This window comes from Cydia pomonella, chromosome 12, assembly GCF_033807575.1.
Source record: "Cydia pomonella isolate Wapato2018A chromosome 12, ilCydPomo1, whole genome shotgun sequence".
NCBI lineage: Eukaryota > Metazoa > Arthropoda > Insecta > Lepidoptera > Tortricidae > Cydia > Cydia pomonella.
Window position 1 is genome coordinate 14,687,013 of NC_084714.1, and position 21,342 is coordinate 14,708,354.

General features: G+C 37.3%; 1 protein-coding gene across 1 annotated transcript in view; it reads left to right on the plus strand.

The window, feature by feature from the left end:
• LOC133523712 (ATP-binding cassette subfamily G member 4) overlaps window positions 1-21,342 on the plus strand; it is a 70,545-nt gene that overhangs the window by 31,677 nt on the left and 17,526 nt on the right. Inside the window, exons 3-6 of the mRNA XM_061859396.1 lie at window positions 5,539-5,659; window positions 6,694-6,796; window positions 7,172-7,326; window positions 18,157-18,343. Coding sequence (XP_061715380.1) covers window positions 5,539-5,659; window positions 6,694-6,796; window positions 7,172-7,326; window positions 18,157-18,343 — 566 coding nt within the window. The remainder of the gene's footprint in view (window positions 1-5,538; window positions 5,660-6,693; window positions 6,797-7,171; window positions 7,327-18,156; window positions 18,344-21,342) is intronic.

A 21,342-nucleotide genomic window follows, 5' to 3' on the forward strand; every position in this document is an offset into this window, starting at 1 on the left:
ACTGCTTCATGACTTATTTAACGGTTATTTGGATTTTATTCCACGAAGCGCTGGTGGCCTAGCGGCAAGAGCGTGCGACTTGCAATACGGAGGTCACGGGTTCAAACCCCGGCTCATACCAATGAGTTTTTCGGAACTTATGTACGAAATATCATTTGATATTCACTAGTCGCTTTTCGGTAAAGGAAAACATCGTGAGGAAACCGGACTAATCCCAATAAGGCCTAGTTTACCCTCTGGGTTTAAAGGTCAGATAGCAGTCGCTTTCGTAAAAACTAGTGCCTACGTCAATTCTCGGGATTAGTTGCCAAGCGGACCCCAGGCTCCCATGAGCCGTGGCAAAATGCCGGGACAACGCGAGGAAGAAGGAAGGATTTGGATTTTATTCCACAGAGGCAACGAAGTTTTTATAGGTATGTCTCTGTATTTGCCTATACAATATCGTTTTAGGATATTTGTGAAATATCTATAGACCTAAAATATAATAAAATTAGGATGAGCACGTAAAGTATTATTTCTATGGCGTACAAATCAAATGATCACTGTATTGGGTTACATTACCTACAATGAAATATGAAACTCCTGGTTTCTCTAAAATAGGCACTATTTTTTTTTTTCAATAAAATACAATGGATACTGACTTAAAATTAAATACAACGTCCCACAAAACTGTTTGCACAGTTTGACTGTGGGTTCCGTGGGTCTATACTAGATTAGATACATGATAATTATAAAGTCTTAAATCGAATAAATTGTTGAGGCAAAAACTGGATAGGTAAGGTAAACGTTCCAGTGCTCGTCACGGTCCCAGTACATGTCATCTTTAAACTTAAGTCATCGTCAATAGAGGTGACCGCAGGGTGTCATCTATTGGGCATTAGCATGTCGAGCACTAGTACGTTAACCTTATGTGTTAAATGCTATCAAGGTAATCCCTTTCAATTTACATTTGATTTATAGTTTGCCGTGATGGAACATGTAGTTGCACAGGACTGTAAATCTTACAGAGCGTATCGAAGATAATATTAATATTAAAAAAATCATAATTAGCGTCATAAAAGCCGTTGGCAAAAGATAGTTAAGTTATAATCATAACTCATACATTATTCGTATGGTAGGTAAGTGCATTTATCTGCAAATTATTTTCATCCGTTGCACATTACAGGCGAGCGTTCGATTACATGCAAACCAGTATATGCGAGACTGTATATCTGATATAAGATAATGATAAAAGGCGTGATAGGTAAAATACCCCACCTATCCTCAGATATATGTAGGTAATTTAACTACTCTTGTGTAAAGTGACTTGCAATTTTTCTAATAGACGCTGGTTCCATGCTTCTTATAATTGGAAATACTCACGAACAAGAACCGTAGCGTCTTACTTCTCTTATTTTCTTCTTCCTCAGTGAGTATGCGCCCACTGTTGGGCATACACCTCTCCAAATCTCTTCCAAGCAGCCCAATTTGGTGCTTCTCACCTCCAGAACTTCCACAACTCAGGAATTTCAGCTCCAGAACTTCTTAGTACACGGAATCAACTAATGGGTTACATCAGATGAATACGTCTTAAGATTCCCCGGAAGATCCCATTAATTAGTCAATTAATGGGATCTTCCGGGGAATCTTAAGACGTATTCATCTGATGTAACCCGTTAGTTGATTCCGTGTACTAAGAAGTTCTGGAGCTGAAATTCCTGAGTTGTGGAAGTTCTGGAGGAGAGAAGCACCAAATTGGGCTGCTTGGAAGAGCCAGTATACTTAGCCAGTAGAGCCAGATGCTGCATACAGTCGTATGCAGCATTATTTTCTTGGTGGTTCTATTAATATATCTTCTTTCATTTTTGGAGGATGTTATAGGCTCTATTAGTCGGCTTTGAATTAAATTGCCCGGAGGATCTCATTAGATATAATTATTCGTTTAATATTGATACCTGGGTGATCCACTCAGGCAGATATCGCGATGTAATGAGAGATCACACAGAGTCGATCGTTCATCTACACATTAACCTTTAGGAATACAGTTCCACTGCCTGACTCATGGTATTGTATTAAAGTAGTATAAAGGAGTGCCTACTTTTTATCGACATTTTCGAACTTTAAGCCACTTTCCTCCATCCGGGTTGACTGAACTATCCAGTATAGGTTAATTTCTCTCCTTGAAACTTGCACCATTATTTCCCTTGTATAAATGTAGTGCCAATTATACCTATTTTCAACATGATGCTCTTTCTGGCAGTTTAATTGCAGGGGCTGACGCTGAGTTGAAAATAATTACTCACGCAAAGTGCAATATTTGCATTGGTATGCTTTTGTTATTTGGTTTTGAAACATTGCATAAACGAATAATTAGTCAAAAACACGACCGGTTTGGCCTAGTGGGTAGTGACCCTGTCTACGAAGCTGATGGTCCCGGGTTCAAATCGTGGTAAGGGCATTTATTCGTGTGCGCTGAGCATGGATATTTGTTCCTGAGTCATGGCTGTTTTCTATGTATTTAAGTATTTATAAATATTTATATACTATATATATATATCGTTGTCCAAGTACCCTCAACACAAGCCTTATTGAGCTTACTGTGGGACTTAGTCAGTTTGTGTAATGTCCTGTAAAAAAATACATGTCACCGGCTACGGGTACCTTAAAATATCAATAGAAGTAAGACCGTAACCACTTGTTGAGGTTGAAAAATTCAGGTCATAAAAATCTATTGCTGGCTTGCAGGCGATATATAGCGTTTTCATGACAGGTGACGTCAATGACACTAAAATGTTAGTATAGGTTAACTTCAAATGTTACCGTTACATTTGAATGGGCCTAGAAATAATATTGGGTAGGTATCTTGATTGACTGGATCCAAAACTGTATGAAATAACTACCTTTATTCTAAATGTTGATAAGTAGAGTTCATAATTTAAATAACCCCAAGAGCAAAGCAAACCAACTTATTTATCTTTACCTGCATAATCTATATATATAAATGCACGTGTCCTGACTGACTCATCAACGCAGAGCCGAAACTACAAATGCTAGAAAAATTTAATTTACACACTAGGTTGCATTTATACTTAAACTGTACAAGAGCTAAGAAGCGATTTTGAGAAATACAACCCCTAAGAGGGTTAAAAAGGGGATGAAAGTTTGTATGGGGTTCAAGTTTTATTTTAAGCTAGGAACTTGACACTTTGTAAAAAGGTATTTGATTTAAATAGAACAGAACTTATTTCAGAATTTTTGAAAATTCATCCCCTAAGATCAAAAGGGGTTGAAAGATTGTATGCATATCAAATTTTTTTTTAAGTGCGGGATTTGAAACTCTGTACGTAGGCATATTATTAAAACACAATAAAAGTAATTTAAGCGTCTTTATACATTCATCCCCTAAACGGGTTAAAAAGGGGTTGAAAGTTTGAATCCATTACAAATGCTTTAAAGCTTCATAGAAAAAGATAATGTAAGATTAAAAAAAGTTATTTCAACATTCTTGATAATTCAACCCCTAAGGGGGTTAAAAGGGGATAGAAGTTTATATGTGATACGAGTTTGCTTTTAAGTTAGGAACTTGAAACTTGGTAAACTGACATTACCTCTATATTCAAATAGACGAAAACTGATACATAATCACCTTTTGTGAAAAGTCATTTCCTAAGTTAGTGAAAAAGAACGTTGCATCGGGAACGAAAGTTTTTCTAAATAGTAATCTTGAAATATCGTAAAAAGGCACAATAATAGGAAACAAGAAAATTTTAGCGTTTTTAGAAATTAATTCCCCAAGGGAGTTAAAATGGCGTTAATTGGTGAAAAAAGGGTTTAAAGTTTGCATTCGATTGGAATAGTGGACTTGAAATCTTCTTAAGGCATTGAGAGGTATTATATCGAGAACAATTTTTTTCACTTAGGGGCTTGAAACTTCGTAGGTTGAGTCAGATAAATCTCATGCATTGTATAATTATTAACAAGTGATTAACCATCCCTACTGCTACCTTTTGCTGCATAATGTTCTATACTCATGTATATAACCACCAACATACAAATCCACGCGCACGGAGTCGCGGGCAACAGCTAGTCATGCATATGCTTATATAACTGAAGTGGTTCCTGCAATGAAAATAACCTCAAACAAAGAAAGAGTGATGGAAATAATCACATTCGCACAATTTAGTTCTGTAATCTAAAATCAATATGCAAAAATGCAAAATGTAGAGCATCCTACTCGATTTCTAAATCCTATGGACTGCAGGAACACAGGCTACGCTATTAATCACTCTAACCAGTCACACCGAGTTTCATTTGTAGCAATGCAACAATATTCACTCAAGCATGACATAACTAGATCCGAATTTAATAATTACTTTATTGGCGCAAAAACTAGAGCGCCGAACCATTTCGGATTGTAATTGTATAGTCGTTCTTTTGTATGAATGGTCATTATTGATGACTGGCGACTTTGATTAATAGGTAATTAGTGAGTAAACATGTGTGTCAAGTAGACAGTTTGACGTAAATTTATGCGCTGTTGTTTTACTGTTTTGGCATAACGGTATAACCTTGCTAACGCTTTTAGAGGAACTAAGCGAGTGGAGAATACATGACCATTTTATGGTATAGATAGGATATCGCTGTTGCTATCCGTGGGAACTACCTTAGATACCTACAAGGGTCGTGCTAACACAGCAACAATCTTGGCAACTGCACTGTCCTCCAGGACCTCGCAGCGCTTATTGAATACGAAAACAATGGAGAATGTGATCGAGTTCACAAACCAAAACAAATAAATAAAAATAAACACCATTTTATGATTGCAAATTGACAGCAAGCTCCTAAGTTGCTCCTAAGTAAGACAGACAACTGTTACGTGTGTATAATATGTAAGAGAACCCGTCCATGTTGATTGCATGGCATTCATCATGGGGATGTAAATAGTATCCAATATATATGCTGATCTTTGTAACTGTCTTGTACTTATTCAACTTGTGGTACGGAGGACAAAAGCGTAAACAACTGTGTTATTTACCTAATATTATTCCTAAACCACAACCGCAAAACCCGTAAAATACCTACTAAAGGTTTTTTTCAGTAAATAGGTGTGTACAAAGTGTAAAGTTAGAAATCACCTTCAGTTTCTGATTGCGTGTGCTTTGAACTGAGTTACAAATTATATTGATCATTTCCCCAATTGAATGAATTCATTATAAACATTCAATAAACAGTATTCATCATTATTGTCACTCCCAATGAATTCATAACGAAGAAAATATAGTGACCATGATGAAGTTGTCGTGTAATAAATCATGGCAAATCTTTTTGACTGGCAATATGAACTTAATATGTGGAATTTTAGTCGTCGTTATTACTAGCTGGTCAATGAAGGTTTCCACTCGCAAATTGTGATGTACTTCGTGGCATCTGCTTGTGTGTATAGGCTAATGTTGATTCGTTATGAACGTATTATGTATACCTACATAGCGATACGACTCGACAAGTTTCGTGACGAACAAATATCAATATTTACTAATCAGAAAATATTCTTTGTTACAGAAAAACGGCGGGATGTGGTCAAAGGGGTGCACGGCAAGTTCCGTTCCGGACACCTGGTGGCCATCATGGGGCCCTCGGGCGCCGGGAAGAGCTCTCTCCTCAACGCCATCTCCGGATATCGGTAAGGCAGTCACATTCAAAGATAAAACGGAAAGATACTATTTTAATATTTTTGGTTTATTGGTTACAACCAGTGTAGTACTATTTAACAGTTTGTAAGTTGATCAGTTGACCAATCGAGCACGATGTTTGAGCGAAGTGCTTTCGTTTCAGCTTGGGCAAAATTGCTTTCGTTTATCTGTCCAACTATTCGTTAGTCGTTACAAGTATCGGAATTTTGAATTTTGTTTGAATGTTGCAAAAGTTTACTCTCAGTGAGAATAAAAATCTGACTATAGACCATAACAAGATTTTACCCTCATACTTGTTTGTTGATATCTTGTCTATTAGTCTGCCTGTCTTTATATATTATGCAAAAGTATAGTACTTACCCACTTTCACATTTTCTTTTACTTCTTTGAATGTAGTTAAGAAATGTCTTACGCATGCTATGCTAACCGCACCTAGGTTAGCATACCTATCAACATCTATTTACGCCAGTACTTGGATTTGAGAAGCTGAATTGACCAATAGCTCCATTAGAAGGCAACTGGGGAAACGCTATTAATGTCATCCCATATCACATGTACCATCAGCCGTAAATGTGCATGGCGACTTTATCAATGAATTCATTCACATTTCTCCAAGCGATTTCGCAGCTTAATGTACTTATATAAGAACTTCATAAATATCTAAATATTTTGGTTTGGCAACTATACAGTAGGCAACCATTGAACTATTATTACTTCGTATAGAACCGGCACATAGAACCAGTATTATGCGCCATAAGTTGTTATCGACCGACAGCAAACTATAGAAGCGGAGTGTGAATCTCGCGATCTAAACGCGTAAGCGCCATGAATTTTAAGGCGCTTACGACGTTTTGATCGCGTTGTACAGGTGGCGATTGTGACAATTTCATTGTTCGGTATGGCTTCTCTAAGTATATGAAGCACCTAATAAAAACCCAATGTAGGCAACTACCTGCTAGCTTCTATTATACTTGATTTCACAAAATAAGTAGTACCTAAACGTAATATCATTTTAATTATGCAGATCCGTCGGGGTAACAGGCGAGCTCCTAGTTAATGGACAGATTCGAAACGAGCACCAGTTCCAACGTTCCTCGTGCTACATCACACAAGAAGATCTACTACAGGTACGATAAACAAAAGTTTCTGGACATCATAAATAACCTTTTATCAATGACATAAGAATTTTCAAATTGTGATTACAACTGCACACATGGATTCTATCATTCCCGTTCTTATAAGAACGGAAAAATCATTCACGCGTGGAAAGTGAATGCATTTGTCAATACGAGCCTTCCGTCTATACGTACCAAGCTATTTGTTTAACTTTCCTAATGCTTACAGCTTACAAGAGGAATTCGCTCCCATCGTCTGTGTATGGAATATTTATAATAATTGACAAATGGAATATATATGTTTCATAAGCCTATCTGGACCATTGGCAATCTGCCAATCTTTGTCAGTTTAAAAAAAAATGTGTAAGCTTTTACATTTATTTACAGCCTTTACTGACAGTACGGGAGGCCATGGACGTAGCCGCGAAACTGAAGCTGCCTAGAGGAGCGCAGGCGCATGCTACGGAGATACTACAGGAGCTGGGACTCCTGGAGCATCAGCATACAAAGACAGATTTGCTGTCGGGAGGGCAGAAGAAGAGGTGAGCTATTTTCGAGAGTATATCTAAGTAGCTCTTGTTTAATTACTTTGCCACCAAAGTAAATATTAACATCAGCAGCATATTTGAGCGGCGCCGACTCTTAGAGCTTCTCCATTTTTACCCTACTATGCTTCTACAAAGACGAATATGTTTGCGATGTATATCTAAAAATTTTGAGCTGTAATTTATTTTTACGACATTATTTATTCTCCAGAATATTAGCAGCTATTGAGCGGAGTGAATTTTAAACATTCGTAGATGCCGTGACACCCATAATATTGTGTGCAGTCAGAAGCAGAGAGAGGTGACCCCCCTGCATAGACTGATTGTATGAAGGAGGGGTCACCTCTCACTGCAGCTGACTGTACTACCTTTTTAATTGACTTGCGACCATTATCAATTTTCTCACTTACGATTTTGGTTCCAACAAAGACATAGTCAAGAGTAGCTGTCTCATTTAAATTATTGAAATATTGAGGCGATTCCGCATAAAATAACAATTTATTTTTTAATAGTAATTTGGTGTTTGACGATCCTTTTGTGAAATTCTTAGTATTAAGTTTGACATCTCTATAATATATATATATATATATATATATATATATATATATATATATATATATATATATATATATTTAATAATAACTGCATCTATAAATAGAAATCGAACAAAACACGCTGCTTAAAATTTTGCAACAAATGGTTCTATTAAAAGTAACTATTTTTATGAGTGTCAACGTATTAGGGACATTGTCAATGTCGCTTTCGAAATGCCATTCTTCTCATATCTCTGATAATGCAGAAAAAGCGTTAGTTTTATATCATGGCTTGTTCACAAAATGGCGGTATTTTCCTGAGCTTTAAGCATTTGATTGAGGTAGCTACCATACAAGGCAAAAGTATTTTGTAAGCGAAATTCTATTGGAATGCCCCATAAAAAAATAAACATAAAGATTCTAATAGCGCTTGAATGTACAGTTATTTTAGTCTTTCTCTTTACGAAAGTAATGATTTATGTAAGTAGCATCATAAACTTTCTTGCTTAACCATTTCGTTCAAACAGCGTACGCTATTATTATAAATATTACGTTTTTTGCTGTTGCAACTGATCTTCTAGAGGTCACATGACCATGGCTAATAGCTACAAAGTCTACACGGGTATAACGTATACAATGGTCAATAAATGTAATTAAAAACTACTAAACTTGGGGCTCTGTGAGCTGTAGACCTCGCTATGGAAGCATAGTTTCGCCATTTTGAGAAAATCCAATATCTCATAAAAATATATTGAATTATTGAAACAGCTCACAAAATTTCTCGAGTTTCGATTGAGTACTGCGACATGCAGAAGAGAATATTCGAACATACGAAAGCATTTTGTCCAAAGCTGAAACAAAGTCCTTTGCTTCACTCGCTCAATAAAAAAATATACATACATTTATTATGCATAATGGGATTATTCAGTCTTAACTTAAAGTTTCCAAAATTGTGAAATTTACTTTTGCATATTCCAATTTATTTTATTTATTTATTTATTTATTTTTGCATATTGCAATTTTCCGTTTCAAAAGGTTCCTTAATTTCCTATGAATTTTTCCAAAATTTTCTGGGAACTTTTCCAACTTTTTTGAAAATCCGCAACATGACTATAGTCCCCACGCTAGCCCAATGTGGATTGGGGACTTCACATACACCTTTGAATTTCTTCGCAGATGTATGCAGGTTTCCTCACGATGTTTTCCTTCACCGAAAAGCTAGTGGTAAATATCAAAAAAAAAAAGCGTCTCTTCCAATTCGGTACGGTGGGTTAGGGGTACGCAATATGTCGTGCGTCTCCGCACCGGCGTTTTTGTCTTCTGCCTATAGCACAGCAGTTCTCATTGGTAAGATACTACGGGGTTTCCCGTCAAACTATGAGACTGTTGGTTTGGCAGAGGCCAAGAACGCCTGGTCTATTGCCTGTCCGGGTAAAGAATTTCCCGAGAATCTGGAATCACAGAGTGCCTGGGATGATGTTCAGTCCAAAATTCTTTACGAGGGCCTTCTTAGCCGCAGCACTAGTTCAGATCGTGCCAGGCTCTTGGCGGTGGGGACTAAAGAGGCCGGGGCCTGGTTGCACGCTTATCCTTCGGTACCCACCGGTACCTTTTTGGAACCCAACACCATGCGCGTGGCAACCTGTTTGCGGCTGGGTGTCCGTGTTTGTGCTCCTCATCGGTGCCCCTGTGGAGTTGATGTCGATGTGCGCGGCCACCACGGGCTTTCGTGTCAAAGGAGTGCTGGGCGTTTTTCCAGGCACTGGGCTCTCAACGACATCTTGCGACGCGCGCTCGCCAGCGCTAACGTGCCGGCTTTGCTGGAGCCCTCCGGCGTCCTCAGGGACGATGGTAAAAGGCCGGACGGAATGTCATTGATTCCGTGGGAGATGGGACGGGTGTTGGTGTGGGACGCTACATGCGTGGACACACTAGCCCCATCCCATCTTCATGGCACTTCCGTCTCACCGGGTGCAGCGGCGGATGCGGTTGAGCGAAAAAAAAGAGCTAAGTACAGCCGCATCGGCCAAGAATATAGTTTTACACCTTTTGGTGTGGAAACACTTGGCCCGTGGGGTCCCGGTGCCCTGAAATTTTTTGGGGCTTTGTCAAAGAGGCTTGTGGATGCGACTGGGGACCGTAGGGCTGGCAGCTTCCTCGCACAGCGCATTAGTATTGCAATCCAGCGGGGTAATGCTGCCAGCATCTACGGCACCTTGCCGAGGGGTGAATTTTTATTTTAGTTTAGGTTTTACTAGAAACATTGTAGATAGATCTTAATTATGAAGTGTGGAATTAAAAGGAGGAAAATCTCTTATGGCAGAACTATTGCAAAAGTGACCAGCTTTCAGGTTTAAATAATAGTTCCTAATCTCTCCGGTGGCGCTAGGTAAGCTCATGGATTACATGAACCCTCGAACCATAGAGGTATAATAATATAGAGATGAAATGGGGGAGGGGCAACAAATAACCCGACCAAATTACGTAGGTTGATTTGGGTATGTTGTCAGGAATGTTAAAATCTGTTTTTAATTTTGCCGCATTGCGTATGTTCTGTCCCTCACGGGCGCACGCGTATAGCACATCTATATAAATACTAGGTCTATGACATTTTATTTCGGTGTATTGTGGCGCCGCCTATTTAATCTTTTTTGATCGACACTTTTTATACATACAGATATTCCTCCTTTTATTCCACACTCCATAATCTTAATGGGATCACAGCGGAATCGAAATAAACGTCAATTTTGACATGTCGTTTTCGTTTAGTTATCGATCTTTTAAAGATTTTTCCAAGATCTTACAGGTGTCTTTATCATTCTTCGTATCGGGCCGACACTATGCATTAGCGTTTCCGTACTATTCCAGAATGAGAGCGCTATATTCATTTCAGTTATGTGGTAGGTTGCTACGCTAGTCCAAATCTAACCTTGGCCTCCGGGGGCTTTGTAACTTTTTCTTGAAACCTATCTGTTGATAAATAATGTACGGGATTTAACGAAGTCGTGCGACTCGCTTTACTGAAGAGTTCAATGAAGTTGTCTACCGTACAAAAGCGAGTTTGCAGGAGTTAATATCAAATGACATTTCGTACATAAGTTCCGAAAAACTCATTGGTACGCGCCAGGATTTGAAACCGCGACCTCCGGAATGAAAGTCGGACGTCATATCCAATCGGCTACCACCGCTTGCTTGAAAATATTTAAATGATTTTGAAACTAATAAAATAAGTAATGAATCTAATAGGAATTTGAAAGGAATATATGTAGTAGTTTGGTTACTTTAATTACGACATGAAATGTAGTGAATGCGACGAGCTATCACTATGAGTCCTTGAGCCGATGCAGTTGCACATTTCACATTAGCATTTCTTTGCCAATCAGATAATATACCTGAATATTTGCTGCCACTTCTTAGGCAAGGTTCGGACATCTAAATATATAATTTATTATTTAAATCTACTAGATGTGATCAAATCATGACATAAGAACCGACTAAGGTAATAAAATTGATAGCCATATTTTTTTTTAGATGTTGGGTAATTTCTTTTTAACCTGGTTTAAACTTTATTTAAAAACTTATTTAAATATGACTAAGAAATCCTTGAGTAATTCTCTTGAGTAATTAAATAACTATGTTAGGAATCTACCCAGTTGAATAAATTTTTCATTTCTCTGAAAGTGGGTCGTTCTTGTTCTAAAAAGTGTGCAGTAAGTGATACGTTTCTGCTCTAGAGGATTTTACTTTCCAAGTACCTACGATTTTTTTACGTTAAACAATTACATTTTTAATATAGTGATTTGTTATACGATTTCCATTCTGATATTTAAATTGTGAATTGAAAGTACCCTCAAGAAATACTATAAAAGTACTTTGACATGCTTTTGTTTTTAAAATCGGACGTTTTGACGAACGCTCTGGCCTAGTGGGTAGGGACCCTGCCTATGAAGCCGATGATCCTGGGTTCGAATCCCGGTAAGGGCATTTATTTGTGTGATGAGCACAGATATTTGTTCCTGAGTCATGGATGTTTTGTTTTCTATGTATTTAAGTATTAGTATATTATATATATCGTGGTCTGAGTACCCACAACACAAACCTCCTTGGCTTACCGTGGGACTTATTTAATTTGTGTAAGAATGTCCCTATAATATTTATTTTATTTTTATTTAAAACACATGTAAAATGAAAAGTATAGTGTTTAACTCGAGTGAAAGACATCATTACAGTCAGTGTCTTTCATCCCTTGGTTAACAATCTGCTATGTATTTAGGAGGCATCTGTCGTGTTCTAAAAATAATAATTATAACAAATTGAACAACGAAATATCTGGTACGGACGTAAATAACTAAAAATAAACCTAACATAAAGAGTCGTGTTAATGACATTTTTGTGTAGGCACTAAAACAAAAGACAAACATATAGCGTAATTCATGTATGCATTATTAAATATATATTCTTGGTGTATGATTGCAAGACCGAAATGCTGTAAGTATTCAATTGTTTTACGTCTGTAGCTACTTTTTTGAAAACACTAATATACTCGTATGTAGGTCTTAGTAAGTAGTTGAACTGGATATTATTATTATTATCACCGATTAACGACCGTGTCATTACTTAACTCACAAATAATCCATATACATATAAACGTAAAAGTCCTGACTGACTGACTCACTTAAATCAACGCTCAGTCCGCTCAGCCCAAACCGGTGGACCTAGAAAGCTGAAGTTTTCATAATAGGTAATTTTTATAAGGTTAGTATCCAATAAGGAGGGGTTTTTCAAAATTCATCCCCTAAAGGGATGAAATGAGGGTCCAAAGTTTGTATGGGGTTCAAATTTTATTTTAAGCAAGGAATTGGAAACTTCGTAAAACGATAAATTATTAAAATATAAGAACATGAATATCAGCGTTTTTGCCAAATCATCCCCTAATGTGATGAAAAAGGGGTTGAAAGTTTGTATGGAGATCAAACATTTTTTTTGAGTGCGGGACTTGAAACTGTACATAGGCATATTATTAAAACACAAGAAAAGTGATTTCAAAATTCATCCCCTAAAAGGGTTAAAATGGGGTTGAAAGTTTGTATTAGGTTCAAATTTTATTTTAAGCGAGGAATTTGAAACTTCGTAAAAAGGTATTTTATTAAAAGAGAAGAAAACTAATTTCAGCGTTTATTAAAATTCATCCCGTGAAGGAGTAATGAGTTGAATTTTTTAAGTAACGCAAAGCGGGAGCTACTATGGCCAGAAACTTGAAGTTAGCACATCAGGTTACATTTATGACGTGTACCTAGAAGAAAAAATAACCGGTCAAATGCGATTCGGACTTGCGCACGAATGGTTCCGTACCATTACACAAGAAACGGCAAAAAAAAAACACGTTTGTTGTATGGGAGCCCCACTTAAATATACATTTTATTTTCTTCTTAGTATTTGTTATTATAGCAGCAACAGAAATACATTTTCTGTAAAGCAACTGTCTAGCTGTAACGGTTCATGAGTTTACAGGCTGGTGACAGACAGACGGACGGACAGACGGATAGTGGAGTCTTAGTAATACGGTCCCGTTTTTGGGTACCAAACCTTAACAAGTTTTCAAAATGTATCCCCTTAATTAATTAAGAATGCGTTGATTGTTTGAATCAATGCAAGGCCGCTACTGAGATTATAAAATTAGTATTGTAATAAATATTTTGCACCTACTAAAGATAAGGTTGGAAACCTTCACAGTCTCTTGATAGATAACTGGCAACGATTATTTGAATCCAGAACTATCGCCCTGCTGAAGGAATAAAGATCTGCAGGCGATTTGATTATGAAAGTTGCAAGCATCTGTGTTAGTCGACATTATTGTATTTCGTGTATGAAGAAAAAGAAATATTATCATAAGAATCTACCCGGAGCATTTACATTCCCCACCTCAGCTAGACCGTATCTCTTTTACATGGTGCTACAATTAGCATAAAGTTTCCCCAAGTTTTTCGCGTTACAGATATATATACCCTCAAAAATGCTTATATATACTTAGTCATATTTAAAAAAAACATGTATTTTACTTCCCTTGTATTCGAAATGAAAAATAGAGTATTTAACTCGGGTAAAATGCATCATTTCAGCCTCGGACTATTAGCGCTCTTATTGTGTTCGAGCGCCAAACTACCTCGGCAGAAATGAGAGCCTTTCATCCTTTGGTTAACAATCTTCTATACATATAATTAAACTATAGAATTAGTTGCAATTTGTATTATTTTACATTCTCGAATAGGTATTGACATGTGCTTGTTAATTTCATTAATACATAGATGAAATTATTTTAAGTTTTTGTTCAATTGAAAGAAAATAAGAGCCCAACAAAGGCTTGGCTAATGAATATCAGGAAGTAAGTACATATATAAAAATTACATTTCTAGAATTATATGCAAAACGTAGGCTGCTGACTTATACCCACGTACGTTTGCATATAGTATTTCAAGAGATATACCGCGTAAAAGGTGTAACGTATGGGCACTACAATCACAAAGACACAAATGTATGTCAGCAAATTAAATTACCCAGCTTAACAACCTATACCCACGCGCAGCAGAGATTAAAAAGAACTCGTTTTATTTGGGTCTTAAAATAACGGTATTCTTTTAACCCTATTTTTTGTTCTGAATATAAGGCAGCAGCCGTAGCTATTTACCATCTGTCGCTCATAAAATGTAAATGTGGCACCTGTGTTGACATTGTTTTCCGGAGAAATTTGAGAACTACTTGCGAACTATTACGTTATATGTACCTATCTGATCCACATCTAATATATGTCTTCACTTGTGTATCTTATGTCATTGCAGTTAGGATGAGATGTGTTTACATATATTTGACGCCGGCTGTATGTGTAAATCAGAAAGCTCAACGGCTGTTGACCCATTGGCCGATGTTGGCGAAGGTTGGTGCCAACTGCCGTCGCTGTTTCAGGGGCGTTAACCCTAAACATTTGGATGCGTTGCCAACGTTTGGACGAATGCACGGAACTAGCTACTGCAATGCATTAACGTAATTGTATACCTAAATAAATGGTTTAACGCTATTTAAAATGCGTTTTGATTAACTAGGAACCATATTTTCTATCATATGGCGCATCGACCCAAAGTGGATCTTGGCCTCCGACACCAAAGACCGCCATGCTTCTCTGTCCAAAACCGTTTCTGTCCAGTCGACGGCGCCGAGTTCGCTAAGGTCTTTTTGCATTTCATCTCTCCAGGTACCCCTAGGGCGTCCAGACGGTCTTACTGAGTATAAATACTTCACGTGCTGATACTGACCGGCTTAGCTCAAGATACGTATGTAGATACATAGGCTATAGGTTACCTAGATAATCTAGAATAGTCTAAACAATGTTTCTTCAATACGTACCTAGTTATTAAGAATTTCCAGAAATAATCGTGGTTCGTGATTACAGTGTTCTAAGTTCATACTTACAGAGTTGTCAAGGTTGCAATGTTGTCGATTTAAAAAGCCTGCACGAGATTTGAATTAATCCGTAAATACAGGGTGTTTTCGTCTCACCACGCGACGTCGACAAAATAAAAAATATAAGTTACACTGCATACGAACTTTACTAGATGTGGAACACCGTAAACTTCTCAATATTTGTTGTTCGGTTAAGGACATTCTTACTAATTCAGCTCAAGTATTACCTATACAAAAATATCCTGTATTCTATTTCGACTTATATTTTTTTAATTTCTTAAAATTTATAGGTAATCACGGAATTCTGATATAGCTGATTTTGGAAAACTGATAAAATAAACCTCTGATTGTAATAATTATAATCCATAAGGTGTTTTAGGTGGTGTGTACTCGTAATTATAATTATTTATTCTATGATCTATGGTCAGTTTGTTACCCACAATGGTGACGATGGCTCCATATTGTTTCATCTGATTCATAATTATGACTCGTCTCTTATATAATATCTCGGTCCATAATTCCAACTTATCTTTTAGGTACCTACATTAGGCCTGTTTAAAAATGTAAAACATGATTCAATTATAAATGATATTGTAATTACTTTTCATTTTTAACTGAAGTTTTAGCTTTTAAGTACATGAAGCATGTAGGTACGTAAAGTACATGCTTCATGTTAAAACAAAACAATCTTGTCATTTTTTGTATGAGTATTTTTGTTGTTTTGTACAAATTCTTCCATTTGTTATCCTTTTTGCTGAATACTTGTTTTATACTGGCAAGGGCCGAGAGAAAGTTGTTTTCGCAGTTCAAAAACGTAATCGTAATAATGTGTATTTTTTATTATTTGTTTTTAATATTGTGTACACTTCGTGCTGCACACGCGCATGGCCCCGACGGAAGACCAGCGCTAGCAACATGCTGAGTCGGGATAATTTTGTGGCTTATATGTTATGTTACGTGTTGTTTTCTTGATTTTATTTAATTTGCTACGAATAAAGGCTCTCTATTCTCTAATCTTGATATGATATTGATCAGATATTAGGTACTTGCAGCTCGCATGACATCTCATCATAGATTTCTTTTGTAATAATCTATCAAATGTCTATAAAGAAGAGTAAGGTACCTGCTGTAATTTAATTTGTGTTTTTTTAATTTAACGCATGCTGGTTATAAGATGGAATGTTTTGAAAAGATGTCTCCCGGCGAGTTTCTTGCCGGTATTACCCTTGGGATACCTGCCTACAATTGGGTACTTGAAACATGTTGAATATTATAACAAAATTTAGCTAAATGGATAGAAAATAAGCCATCCATTACAAAAAAGTAGTATTTAGAAAGACAAATTGAGATAATAATAAAAAAACTTGTGTGACTTTACTTTCAAAAAGTAAATGATATCATTCGATTTCTTACATTTTATTGAAAAATAAATTGTACAACAACTACATACATAAACGCAATATTTCAGGGTCAAAACAGCAATTTCCTTGATATTCCATACATTTAGGACAGAGAAATGTAATGTGACGTCACATTGCAATATCATTTTGTTAGACGCGTTTCAATCGTCGAGTGCGAGCGTCAGGCTTTATCTCTCTTTTCTGACCTTTGTGTTGCTTAAATGCCATGAGTCTTATATAGACATTTGAAACTCGGGAAAATTAAAATCGTTTGATATTATTTACAAAAATCTGTCAAGTAGCCAATATAAGAGGGATTTAAATTTTCGCGTAGCTTTAGGTATTTGACGTAATATATTTGGCGTCGTAAACGCATTGAAAAATAAACTAGCTTTCCATTTAATGTTTATAGGTATTTGTTATACTGTTGTGAGGGAAATGCTATGCGATAAATTTAAAATCAAGTGGACACTTTGAAAGTTCATGAAAATTCGTCTTAAGAAACGATTGCTTTTTTGAAGGCTGCTGTCCGATTAATATAAGTAAATACTTATCAGATTAGTGACAAGCAGTCTACAAAAAAACTTTCCCTTTCTTTTTAGTTCAGGATAATGAAAAGCCTTGTATTGTGAGACATACATCAGGCCGTTTATTATGTATGAATTTATGTACACGTTTGTAGCTAGTAGTTCTGTCTGAAAGTAGTATGAGCCTATTTCAACTACCAAATACGAGTATGTACACGGTACACGGTTTGCATAAGTGATTTAAATGTCCGTGCAGGACATAAAGTCGCCAATTTCAATCTTTATTCCGAGCAATAGAGGTGATAAACCGTCTGTCAACTTTTGGAATTAAGAATGTCAGATCCTAAGAAGTTTAATTTATTCGCTTTGTGCATGATGGAGGCGCCGCCTATGGAGTTTAATTCCACACTCTATAGCGCCGCCCTAGTGGGTGTACTTATTTGACAGTTGGTAGCTGCCAAATAGTATGAAGATGTCGCACCATGAAAATTCATATTTTTACCACGTCGTGCGTTGACGTTGCTTGTATTTCCCCTACCACCAACTTCGCGAACAAAGTAGGTATCAAGACATTATTTTAAATAACAAAACAAAAAATGTAAACAATAACTTGAAGGATTTATTGATATCTGCGTAGCAGGAAAACAAAAGAGTGCTAATCTTATACAAATATCAGCTAAGAGCTCTAACACTTCAAATATTTTTTTTTAGTATATCGCGTATTCTACTAGGTTAAAAAAATGTATACATATATATTTTATTTTATTATGTCATATTTTAGTTTTAGTTTACTTATACATTTTATTATTAATTTTAATCTATAATGTCGTATACTTATCATGTTATAATGATTAAAAAAATGTATTATCATGTCATGGCCTAATAATACTTAATAAGTTCTTTCCTTCACAGGTTATCAATCGCTCTCGAGCTAGTAAACAATCCACCAGTGTTCTTCCTGGACGAACCTACCAGTGGCCTCGACACCGTCACAACAGTGCAGTGTGTGAAGCTGCTGAGACAGTTGGCGCGGCAGGGTCGCACTGTGGTGTGCACCATCCACCAGCCGGCTGCCTCGCTACTGGAGCTCTTTGATCAGGTATGAACTAGCCAGCTGCCTACACCGTCACATCAGTGCAGTGTGTGAAGCTGCTGAGACAGTTGGCGCGGCAGGGTCGCACTGTGGTGTGCACCATTCACCAGCCGGCTGCCTCGCTACTGGAGCTCTTTGATCAGGTATGAACTACCCAGCTGCCTACACCGTCACAACAGTGCAGTGTGTGAAGCTGCTGAGATAGTTGGTGCGGCAGGGTCGCACTGTGATGTGCACCATCCACCAGCCGGCTGCCTCGCTACTGGAGCTCTTTTATCAGATAAGAGCTAGCCAGCTACCTACACCGTCACGACAGTGCGATGTGTAAACTGACGCGGCAGGGTCGCACTTGACTGTGGTGTGTAGATAGGTTTTCAATACACTGGAGGAATCTGGAGGATCTCTTTTTTCCTGTCTGTTATCCTATGTTTATAAAGGTTTCTTCCACTTTCTTTGATCCTGGAACTTCTGGACAGTTCGCATAAGTTACTCCCTAATACAAACATTCTCTTACTCTACGGAACGACGTTAAGTAGGTAAATCCAGGGCAGGTCCGCAGGTTTCATAAGGACAATAATATGTGTGGGCCTGCTGACCTATTTAAACTAACCTAACCACGCGAACTTCTACATTCGCTATTTCTGTATTTATGTATCTCCGTGTGAGTCAGAAATACAGAAACTTAGAATCTCGAAGCTTTAGGTCTCCAGGTGGTTTTGTGAATTTTCTCCAAGTATTCTAGTGCTATCAGAAGTCTGTACTGGTACCTAGAGATAAGTGTTAATAAGTTGTAATTATAGCAATGATACATCGCACTTGCATGCATAATAGTCGTAAGGCGTATACGAACTTCACACCTTCAAGAAAAGAACATACTCCCATCTTAAAGGCCGGCAACGCACTTACAACCCCTATGGTGTTGCAGGTGTCCATGGGCGGCGGTAATCGCTTACCATCAGGTGATCCGTCTGCCCGATTGCCTCCTCTACCAAAAAAAAAAATACTACTCAATACACGGATGAAGTCACGGGTAGAAGCTAGTGAAGAATAAGGTATTAATTGGTGCCAATGGAATCTGACTCTATTGTCGCCTAGCTACGCTCGTCGCTTAGAAGTCAATTAGAACCAAAAAAATATCACTTAGTGCTAATAGCGTCATCGTCGAGAAAATTCGTTTAATGAAGTGAAATAGGTCAAGGTTTTTTCGAATAGTTTTCTAAGCTGAAATAAAAACGACCAGCCTTCAAATAAGCGGCACCGATAGCGTGTGACACGCTTATCATTGTTAGCAACTTTTTGAATAAGAGATTGGAATTAGAAACAATAACTTAAGAAACAATGGCCTGCCCGTGTGTTCTTATTGCTTAAGAGCTCTGGCGAGTCGCAAGCTCAGTTGAACCTTGTTGTTTTTACAAGCTTTTATGAATCTATCGACAAGCCAAGTCTCGTATCTTAGTCGCGAACGTTCCGAAAATTTGCTCGATAGTCTCCAGCTTATTTTTTTTTTAAACCTGCGTTTTTTCATGACTTAGATAAGCGATACGAATAACACCGCTGTGCCCTACGGTACGTACTTTTTAAGTTGTCATCTATTGTCTCCGTCGAAAGTGTCGCTAATGATACTTCAACACGAAGCATATCCATTATATATACGTTTGCATAATGAGTTCAGTGTCCCCATTATGCTAATTAATACCAGTTTTGAGAGAACAAAGTGTAAGAAAGTAATTATAAATGTCATGTTTTCATAGAAATTTGACGTTAGTGACAACATTTTCACATTTTGTCAATGCTCGTGTAAGGAGGTTGCCCAGTAGGGGATATTGTATATGATAAAGTAAAATGTATTAAGGGGATACGGGAGCTGAGATTTAAATAGGTATTTTAGGTGAATCCATCTCACTAACGGAAGGCTTCTAAAACTAGTGCGATAATGCCAACGCCAGGTTAGACGAAAAATCATGCGCGTTTCCTCCTCCAAAATTTTACCAAATATAACAAAATTTTGAGATCTTAATGGTAATGAAATAATCTGTGTCGGACTGTTTTGCTTTTTACACTAATTGATGTCAGTTTTAAATACCATGCTTCTGTTTGCAGCCTAGTAAATTAGGCCGTTTTTGCGAATATTAAGAAACGAAAATATAATAAGGGTTCCGTTTTTTGCCATTTGGTTACGGAACCCAAAAAAGCGGCCAAGTGCGAGTCGGACTCGCACATGAAGGGTTCCGTACCATTTATGACGTATAAAAGAAACTACTTACTAGATCTCGTTCAAACCAATTTTCGGTGGAAGTTTGCATGGTTTAACATTCTCTTATTTTAGAAGTTAAAGGGGGGCGGGGGGGGGGGGGGGGACACACAGTTTACCACTTTTGAAGTGTCCCTCGCGCAAACTATTCAGTTTTGAAAAAAGTGATATTAGAAACCTCAATATCATTTTTGAAGACCTATCCATAGATACCCCACACGTATAGGTTTGATGAAAAAAGATTTTTGGAGTTTCAGTTCTAAGTATGGGAACCCCCAAAATTTATTGTTTTTTTTTTTCTATTTTTGTGTAAAAATCTTAATGCGGTTCATAGAATACATCTACTTACCAAGTTTGAACAGTATAGCTCTTATAGTTTCGGAAAAAAGTGGCTGTGACATAAACGGACAGACAGACGGACATGACGAATCTATAAGGGTTCCGTTTTTTGCCATTTGGCTACGGAACCCTAAAAAATAAACAAATAGTCCGACACAGATATTAATAATACCAATCTTTATTGAAAAAATCATTGCTCTAGCTTCAAAAACCACGGAGGAACCAGTGGAGTAAGTTTGTATGCAGAAATGTCTACTCCTGTTGCCTCATTTTGTGCTCATTATTAGTAGTAGTGCGGTTGATCTTCAATTTAAACGAGCCAAAAGAAATCTAAAATTGCCAACTCATTGCCAACTAGTAACTCGTGCGCTGGCTTTGAAGCGATGGTCGAGTTTGAAAGGTTTCAGGGCAACCT